Below are 10,002 nucleotides of genomic sequence, written 5' to 3' on the forward strand. Positions count from 1 at the left end.
GTCATTCCGATAACCCAGGCCAGCTTTTACTGTCACTCGACAAGCGACGATAAAGAAATGTGCAACCAGCAGGGCTCTGCTTAATGTTGCATGGACAGGAAGCTAACGGAGGAATTAAACTCTCTCCGTTGTCTTGCTGCTGAATGCCAATGTCTACGATTGAGATGAGATTGGTATTGGTTGATGTCAAACTTGTTGCTTTTTTAACGGGAAGAACAAACATTTTTTATGTTGCTGTGACGACTCCAAAAAGCAAATTTTTATTTTCACGTGTCTATTTCACTTTCTCCAGTTTCTCGTTTCACTGCTTGTTAATCCAGAATGTTGTGCTGTCCAAGAAAAAATGTGAACGTTTGTATAATCTAAATGTTATTGTTCCAATAAATTGTCCGAATTTAAAGGATTTTCTGTGACAACGAGGAAACTTTCTAAAATAATCGCTGGAATTCTTCTTGGCGAGTGAAACGATGATACGACGAAAATGTAGTCTTATAAGTCATAAAAAATTGAAGAAAAAATGAAGACAACGATCATGATTATTTTTAGGCAAGATATGTTATCGAAAGTGTATTTTTAACTGTCACGAAAAGTGATGAAAAATTTAGCGATAAAAAGTCTGATTTCATATTGGAAGGCAAAAGTTTTCCAGTTAACAGCATTCAAAAGTCCGTTGTCCCATCTGGAAGCCGTCTGTGAAATGCGTCTCACGAGCTGCATAAGAACGTATGTACATGAATTCATGTTGTTGTTCCAATAAATCGGTCGACTTTAAAAGACCTCAAGAAGACTTAAAAAGATTGAGTAAAATCTGGCGAAAGTGTAAATAGATTGCGAACAGGCGCAAGCTAGCAGGAATTATACCGTCTCGCAGTGAGAAAATCGAAAAAGTTAAGCACTTCTTACTGTAGCATTTATAATTTAATTTTCTCTCAATTCGCATCTTAAGTCAAATATTCTTATTTGACCAAGATATTCGATTAGACTTTTTTTCTATACCTACAAATCAATAAATAGATCAAATTTGTTAGTAGCTCACCGAGCAATGTCTCGCGATTATTAAACTCGTTGAATACAATCAATAAAGGCAATTTTGTTCTTTAGAGTGTGGAGAGTCTACTTGTAAACATCACTCCACTAGAAAACTATGTGTTCTCTTTACAGTGGCAATTAAACGAAGTGAGGCTATACACTATGTACTTAAATACGTTGTCCTATCGCTGTCATCGATGAAGTTCAGTAAGAGTATAGTTGTTGCAAACCCTATTGGAGCATGGTTCTTCGTATAAATACCAAATAGACGGCTAGAACGGCAAAGTCTTATGGTTTTCAGATGCGAGCTTTCGGTGGTAAAACTTCATAGCGATAGACCATCCGGTTGGTATAGTATCAAACATACTTCAACTCCTATCGACTCGATCGAACCGTCGCGTCCCGACGTCTTTCTTACATATAGATACCAAGTGATTGGCTGGAATGCCGGCGCCGTGCCGCGCCGCGCCGCGCCGTTTGGAACTGAATCTCACAAAACTTCGAAATCTGTTGACATGTTCGTCTTTCATAGGAATAAAATGACTTGTAGATACGTAACATTCTATGTACTAATTAGATATTCCATCTTATTTCTATACGATACATGCCTATTGACTTAAGAAATAAGTATACGAAATATTGTCAAGAAGTTTTGCCCTCGGTTACCTCGCATATGAGATTTCAAGATTCTATTTAAAAAAGAGGGTGATCGTTTCAAAAAAGAAATCCCGTGAAAGGACTCACCACGTGTCGTTCGAGCAACGAAACTATGCGGTCGAACAAATATCTCTGATGATGGCATTAAAATACATTCCCGAACAAAAAGATAGCACACTAGTTACTAGTATTTAAATTAGTTTTTCATGTTTGTATAAAGTACCTTTTTCACAACTTTTTTCTTATCATAATTATAGTATGAAAAATCTGTTTGTTCGGAAGTGTAGATGTGAAGTAAAATTTGTGACGTGGTAGCGAAATAACGAGGTAGAAGGAGAGAGAAGCGGTTGGGCCGAGAAATAACGAAAGAGAAGGACGCGTTCCTCTTCTAGTGGGAGGTACTAAAATTAGAGAAGCCCACGCGGGTAACAGTTTCTTCTTGAAGCTTCCTTCTGACATTTTCAAATAGTCCTTTACACCGATAACACGCCCGTGTTTTCGCGACGTCTCGCTGTCAGTCGCGACTCGGCGCCGTGATTCTGTGTTCGATTCGATTGCCTTACGAGTGACTTCCTCGAGAGACACGCTCGTCTCCTTGGAATCCATTCAGTGTTCAGACGAGTCGAAATATTCCAGTCCAACCGGCAATGGACATCGAACAATCATTATTGTGATTTCAAAACTATTGATTGATATTATCTGCCTTTTACCAATAACTATTCGTTCATAAAAAATTGGGTGTCCATATCCATTATCTTTCCCTTTCAAGACAGTATGTATATCTTCTTTGCGCGTGTTTTAAGTTCCTCTCGAGCGGATAGTAAGCAGATCTTGCACCAATATTCACCTCCCTATCAATGAAAGTATTCTCCAGTCCTGATCATTGCCGTCCTATTAAGTGATCCCACGACGATTCTCCTTTTTATTCAGAGTTTCGTGATCGATGAGACGTTTACTTCTGTTATAACTTTCGTTATGCCGTGCAATCGACTAGTTATCAAGAAGCTAATTTGTATGCACTTTCTGCTGCTAATGTTTCTGAGTTTCTTGTCGACGAGCATCAAATCGGTGGAAGGTAAGTCATTAAATAGTGGTTGAATTTGATGCATATCGAAAACGATGTATTGATTTTTTCTGGTATTCTGAGATCTAAACGTAATGTGACACGAAAAGAATAATGCGCCGTGGAATAAACAAGATGAAAAGATTATGGCAAGCGTGCGCGACACGCGAGCATGTTTCAATCGAAAGCTAGATAATTTGTTAATACGTTGCAGGAAGAAAATGTGTGTGTACCAGCAAGGCCTGCAAAGAAGCCGGCGTGGACATGTGTAGGACAAAATTCTCCTGTTACACTGAATTAATCCAGACTGGAAATGAGGAATTCGGAGAGAACACCACGACGAGAGGATGTACAGAGTTTGTATGCTTTAGAATAATTTCACATCTCTCCAACGTGAAAGTAATTTGAGTTTCAGGCAAATTCTGGCAAACACATTCCTGTCGCAAAAAATACTTGTTTCACCTGTAACCTTTCTCTGCTATTTGACAAGAAATTCCAATAGCACAAATTGATTCAACACGAAAACTATTTAATTTGCTGGACTTCGCGATTGACGCGTCGCCATAAATTCACGAACGCTTTATGACAAGCAGATAACCTTGACAAGATAATCGACTGGAAAGGTTTTCACGAATTCTTTCGAGCCATGCTGAAACGAAGAGATGTCGTAAGAGTCGTCACGGGACGATACGCGTTAATAGTTTCTTAATTCTTTCCATTAACTTCTCGAAACACTATTCAACGATACCACAATATCAATTAGCAGATTAGCATGGCAAAAGAAATTAATTTTTAGAGGAGATAAACTTTAGACCTCGCAAACAACTCGAACCGATATCCTTTCCATTCGAAATTTTCTCCTTTACTTTGATCGATTCTTTTCGAGGCGTAGCGAGTTCGATACAGGAGAAATATTGAAATATCACAGCATAAATCGTGCGAAATAGTTATTTAAGTCTCGACTATCGTCGGGGTCACGGAACTTTATCGTGCGGGGTCTATTTTATCGGTGCGTTGTGCGTTGCCGTTGCTCAGGGGTGCCACGCCATTGTTGTGCGAGACAAAGTCCTGGGTCACGAGGTCGAAGTCGACCGACAACGTGGACCGATCGTTGGCTGCCTGGATCCGTATGCCCTGGCCCAGATTGAAATGTTGCGACAGCCACGACTACTGTAACGCGGATCACTACGTGAACGTGTCCACGTGGATCCATGATAACGACAGATCGAATGCCTTGGAACCCTCGTTAAACCATACCGGTAAATATAACAAGATTGAAATATCAGTGGTTCAGGCTAGCGAATAAAAGTATGATCCGTTGTTGTAAAGTTTAGACATGGTGTATTTTTTATGAAGGTTCCTTCGATGAAATATCGGCCCATCGGGACATAATAGGGACAGTTCAGCCCGATCTGGGGCCGATTGCCGGAGGTCAGGAATCATCGGATCAGCTTCATCAAAATCGCGTTAAACCGCTTCACGTTGCAGCTCTAGTCTTGGCGATCGCTGCTCTGATATCGGTTCTAGCAGCCTGCTATGTGATTACAAGGTCTGCAAATTTTTATTATGACATCTACCATAAAATTCCCTCCCAGCGAGTCGTGCACATCGAGAGAGAGGTGCCGGATCTCGAGTAACGACTTTTTACCGTATCGGTTTTACTCGTTGTGAAAGAAAACAACGCTGTCCAGACGCTTCAATAAAACATGCATTTTACGATGCCAAACATGCTTATCTATAGAACTTTGCGTACAAGTTCCTGACATGTTGCCAGAAATGTTTCTGACTTCTCCCGAACGTATATGTACGTTTTCTTGCCGAGTGCTTATAAATAAATAATTTTTAATTCTTTACTTTTCAATTATCTTTTTTTTTATCACGCAACTGACAAATATTCTTCTATTTATGCCACGTCGCTTGGTAAATTGCCACGAATGTTTTCGATTACTTTGTTAAGAGGACAACATTGATACGTAAGTTTGTAATTGTACTTGCTTGGCATTGCTCGCTGGCATACCATGCCAGGGTTTTCCAGCAAATCGATTCGTGTGACACAGCGTTTCAAATTCACGATCAAAGCAAAAGTTCCGATTCGTTTCACCGTAAAATGAAAAGCACTCGTGCCAAGATGATCTTACCGAATGAAAGTATGCTCAATGTTAAATTAAAAAACTTATTCTTTCGTGGTGCTCATTGTGAAGTTACTCACAATGGGTACAAATTTACAGTGGAAAGCAAAGCGTAAAGAAAAACCTTGTGCTAATATTAACTCGGTGACCCGTTAACAATTCCCGTTCACGAGGTTACAAACTGCAACTGTCTCTCGATAGTCGTCGACGCTACGGTCAATTGAGTACTCACGCGTCGAAAATCTGTATTACGTGTATTAACCAAGATTATCGCCTCAATTAAGCAGTTCAGACTTGAAATATTGCTGATATTAATACTTCGTACAAGGAATCCTTTTATTGTCGACTCACCCAGCAGTCAATAATTTTCGATACACTATTGCTCCATAGAAATTGATTAAAAATTACATCAAAAAGCTTTTCAATTAAAAGACATCGACTATGTAGTCGAGGTAAGATTTGAAAATATCAATAGAACTAAAAATAAGTTGCAAATTGCATATGCAAAAAAGAATCGAGTAGATAGGGCTTGTATAAAATTGGGTTTGAGAAAGTGGCATTCTTAAAATAAAATTCGAAATACTACTTATGTCTAGGAGGTATACATCAAGCGCAAAGGATTAAATTTCCACACGTTCTGGGCCAGACTGTCGGCAATCTCTGTTGCACGAACTTTTTCTTATCTGGCTGTGTCTTCTTCGTTTTCTCGAGGTGGCTGATTTTCGAAGTGGTTCCGTCTGGCCAGTTTGTCGCGGCGCGCTAAAAGCCACACACAACTGCCCCTTATCAAGCCAGCTCTTTCGAAGGATCCCTCGAAACAGATAGCGAGACCCGAAGGCCCACAGTGGGGTCTACCCTCTAATCTTCGGTCCCCGAACAGTTAAGTGGGTTTTCGAGTTCGGAAATGTCCAAGCCTACAGCTCGGTACACCTTTTTCGAGCGTGTTGCTTTTTTTCTCTCTCTCTTTATCTGCTCCCTGAGCGTGCGTCTTTCATGTGTCGCGCTCCTTTCCTGATTTCTTCGTCTTTCGCACGGACCGAGTCTAATGTGGGCGAGTTTCTGTCCGACGTGTGTAATGACGGTACCTTGTCACTGGGAATAGTAGACTAGCGTGTGGATCGGTTGGAACCTTTCCTTTATCGCAGAGGAGCGTCCCTTCGAAGTGCAGGGGGAATTGAGGTGAATTAGGATAAGGGACAGTACGATGATAACCGTGAGTGTATGTATATACATTTTGGTAAACGCGTCACCACCTCGCCTACTGTTTATCGCGAGATATTTTTCGAGCGTGTCAACCAAGCTTTGAGTGCGTCATAACATTCATAGATTTATTAATCCTTTGTTTTTTGCTATTAAGACGTTTCCATACTCTTCAGGGTCTTGAAGACAAATCCGAACACGAATGGTAGTACAGAGTAACATCTATTCTTCATTCGCGATACAGTGAAGACAGTGTCCGTCCCAGTTCATGCGACCTCTCGTCTTTGAATTGAATCAAGTCAGGTAAGCATGTCTATATCTTACGAATGAGTGTTCGAATTTCATTCATTAAATTTACTTTGTCAAAACTATTGATTCAAACTGGAATTCTTATCAGTCGCGTACCATTGACTCTTTATGTAACGAAAAACCACCGTGTGCACGCACGGATAAAACACATTTACGTTTAACTTGAACTTTAATCGGCCCGAGAGCGCGGTCTTACCCGTTTACGGATACTTTTCGCTTTAATCGTATGTCCCTGATCGACTAACGAACGTAATATATAAATAGAAGCGGGCCATTCAGCAGATAACTGCTGCAGACAGGCTAAGCGAGTCCGTATTGAAGAGATTTTTGCCGTGGCTAATACCAAGCAGCATTCAAGATCTGTCAACTGGTAGAGCTAGCAGATTACATATTGACAACACCAGACACCGATAAAACTGCCTATCGTGATGTATCGATTACGATGAAACAACAAAGAATGTTTTATCTCTTTCACTTCTGTTTCCCTAACTGTCGCCGTGAGAATTATTCTTATCTCCGAGCACGATAATTTCATTGTCTTTTCTCTAACCATATGCTGTTGTTTATTCAAGGCGACGAATGGCAAAGTAACCAGTTCCAGAAACGTGGGACGCCCAGTGGTTTCGAGAGTCATCGAGTGCATGACGAAGCTCGTTGAGGAACAGTTCCGAGCGAGCAAACGAGTCAACATCTTTTGTTTCGAGCGGTATGACTAACAACGTTGGGTCGCATCTGCTATTCGAATTCCATCTGCACGCTGCACAGTCGTACGCGGGACTGGAACCAGGTGCTTCGGTTGTTCCCACGTAATTAGTCATCCTTGAAAATTCAACGCACAGAACCTGAGTCGCTGACCGTAACTGCATCAGGCGATTCGGTTTCAATCCAAGGGCACGATAATGGCAGAAAAATGAATTTAACAGTAGTTAAGAACTGCCGAAGCTAGTGTGCGTGAACAGTGAAAGTGATAAGATAGCTGCGTGCAGCAAACCGTGTTCCCGTTTCGATATTACACATATCCGCATATAATTAGTACTAGGATATAATGTACGTACCTAATTTGTCTACAAAATAAGAAGTGTAAATAATGTAAATATCGATTTAGGTATTTCCAAGATTGACGAGATATAAAATGAGAGAAAAAAGAAATTTTCGACTAAATGCCGATCAATTATTTACACCAGGAAGTTGTTTTCATTATTTCCACATAATGGACAAACATTCCTAATTTTTCTTTGTGTTCAATCACGATGACACACAATAGAATACCTCATAGGGTCTAGTTTGAGAAGAATGCCCGGTCAACTGTAACTATGTGCTCGTCAGATCTAACTTTGGATTTCACTAAATCGCTTGACCACCGCATTTGCTGCGCCCAAGAAAAATCAATCACTCGTCTAAATATATGGACTCGATTCAAAGGCAGATACCCATCCGTCCTTCGGCTGATCGTCCAACGACCAAATATCTCAGATAAATATCTTCACCTTGTCTAACTGGTTCATCCACGAGCAGTTAACAAGCCATTTCTTTCGTTTCTTCATCGTTGTAAGTTCAATGCCCTTCAAGTTACGTTTGGCTCTTTAAAGGTACGTAATATGAACATAACTACGTAACGAAAGAGCAAAAAAGTCGCTTTAAATAGTCACGAGAAGCAGAATTTGGATTGAATATATTAAGAATAATATCGGTAATGCAATTGTACCAGACACATATTTTATTTTGCGAAACGTCTGTGAATTACTCTTAATGTCTTATGCGACGCAACAAATTGGATTAACCTCGAGATAAAGAGGCGAATGCTCGCAAGGGTAGGGGGCAACGATGCATTACCTTGGATAAGAAATAAGCAAAAATAGGAGCAGCGCCGTGGCGCCAACGAGTGAATAGCTAATTGGTTAATGCTTGGCTAAAAATAAGCGGCGTTACTGCCCACTTTGAAATACTTGCTGTTCAAAGTATCGAACTGAACAGCTGTACTTAGTTCCTTGAAGGGAGCGTTCGCACTCTTACGACGATTAGTGTGCATGTAGAATTGAAGGAAAAGTTACAATTCCCTGGAGGAATAGTCGTCGTCCGAAAGTAAAATAGATACGTAGAACCGTCGAAAGAAAAAGCCTAGAATCACCGACGGATGATTACGTTGTCGGTGAAGAGATTATGTAGAGGCTCTTTTTCGCGGAATCCACTTAAAGCATCGAATTAACCAAGCCAGCTTAATACGCGTTTCTCTCATCCGTTATATTCGCATCGTCGCAACCGGTCGGTCCAGGTGGTGGTCGCCTATCGGCCATCGATACAGCGCAGCGGCGAACCTATGTGGAAGAAGAGTAAGATCCGCGTAAAGTGAAAAGAGCCCTCAAGAGACATAATGCGCAGGCATTCAAGTAATTTTGATTTATCCGTGAATAGTATAAGAAATGCAAAGAGCGGAAAATAGAAGTAAATGTTACACAAATTGAAGTGGCATTGCAGCTGAATTATATAAATGATAGAAAATATGCCTTACAACCCTTGTTAGCCTGAGCTCCTTGTTAATTCATTAGAAAGGCAGGGCTAAACAGAGGACAGGTTGTTTTAAAGAAGGATAATCGCAATGCGTTCTCTATGAAAGCGATTAAAAGACCGCATTTTTATTCGCGAGGGAGGAAAAGAAGTGGCCGGGGACAACATAGAGCACGACAAAGCTAAACAGGAGACCGACTGTTAGGAGGAGGGCTGACGATCTACAGCAGAAGTAAGCTGTCCCTCTTTACATCGTCCCTCTCTCCCTCTGTTCAGCAGGACGCAGCAAGAACGCGCGCGCGATTGCCTCCGCTCTCTACACGTGTATGTACGTGTACATATGCGTGGCACAGACGGTCACTACACTCGCGCGATATGGCGTCTCTGCCTCGGGGCTCAGGCGCCACTGTCTTCCCTTCTCCCCGTCCCTCGTTTCCCACACCGACCGCCCATTTCCCGGCGTCGATCCGCACCACTCAACCTTTTACCAACACATGAGTCCGCCGTTGTGCCCGCATACTACGTTCTGGTACAGTGGCTGCCATTAAACGTAAGTGGCACAGGCCATGTGCGCGCTCTTCATCCTACCGATCGATCGAATTCGTTCGATGAAGATCTATGAAGATCGATGATGCACCCCGAACGGTCACTGGTAGAATTGTCAACCATTGCGAAAGAATATAAGATACTCGAAAGTATTTTCCAATAGAATTCCTTCCTTCTTAATCGCGGCGTTACATTTTGCGCGGCAATTTCAAACACGATTCGTCCGTTAATAAAGCTCGACTATCCTAAGAATCTTCAATTAAAGAAAAGAAGCACGTGGAACAGATTTCTAATGGACGAGGCCTTGGAATTATTCGGTATTAGAAATAATTGGATCGAGATATTTTGAGCAGAGCTCGTAAACTCGATGGAGATAGCTGCGCGAAATCAGCCCTAAACTAGCATAGGCAAGCTTAGCGATTAGCGGAATCCCTTGAACGCGCTTATTGTGTGCGTCCACTTGGCGTGGCTCACCGACAAGGGGCGCATACTATCGCAGTCGGAGGCGGGACTCGTTTAAAAACTATCTGGCGAGTGTGTCGGCGAGTGCCCCTGGTGGCGGCA

The 10,002-nt window shown here is 41.6% G+C and overlaps 1 protein-coding gene across 3 annotated transcripts; it reads left to right on the forward strand.

Moving 5' to 3' along the window:
- The first annotated feature begins 2,442 nt into the window (after window positions 1–2,442).
- Window positions 2,443–7,542, forward strand: LOC143183200 (uncharacterized). Of its 3 annotated transcripts, none has more exons than XM_076384694.1 (6): window positions 2,443–2,761; window positions 2,964–3,105; window positions 3,785–4,008; window positions 4,106–4,298; window positions 6,255–6,381; window positions 6,960–7,542. In XM_076384694.1, exons 1-5 carry the CDS (start codon window positions 2,662–2,664, stop codon window positions 6,295–6,297), a joined length of 702 nt encoding a protein of 233 aa, XP_076240809.1. In that variant the 5' UTR covers window positions 2,443–2,661; the 3' UTR covers window positions 6,298–6,381; window positions 6,960–7,542. The 3 variants fall into 3 exon arrangements, with proteins under 3 accessions (XP_076240809.1, XP_076240810.1, XP_076240808.1); XM_076384695.1 differs by lacking the exon at window positions 6,960–7,542 and adding an exon at window positions 6,652–6,733; XM_076384693.1 differs by lacking the exons at window positions 6,255–6,381; window positions 6,960–7,542 and having other exon boundaries at window positions 2,444–2,761; window positions 4,106–4,582.
- Window positions 7,543–10,002: the final 2,460 nt, after the last annotated feature.

Source organism: Calliopsis andreniformis, chromosome 9, assembly GCF_051401765.1.
Source record: "Calliopsis andreniformis isolate RMS-2024a chromosome 9, iyCalAndr_principal, whole genome shotgun sequence".
NCBI classification, from domain to species: domain Eukaryota; kingdom Metazoa; phylum Arthropoda; class Insecta; order Hymenoptera; family Andrenidae; genus Calliopsis; species Calliopsis andreniformis.

Bases quoted from the DNA above. Each gene is read 5' to 3' on its own strand.
- LOC143183200 (XM_076384693.1), top strand. From the start codon at position 2,662: ATGCCGTGCAATCGACTAGTTATCAAGAAGCTAATTTGTATGCACTTT. The intron at 3,106-3,784 runs GTTTGTATGCTT...GCCGTTGCTCAG, and splicing joins ACGACGAGAGGATGTACAGA to GGGTGCCACGCCATTGTTGT. The intron at 4,009-4,105 runs GTAAATATAACA...TTTTTTATGAAG, and splicing joins ACCCTCGTTAAACCATACCG to GTTCCTTCGATGAAATATCG.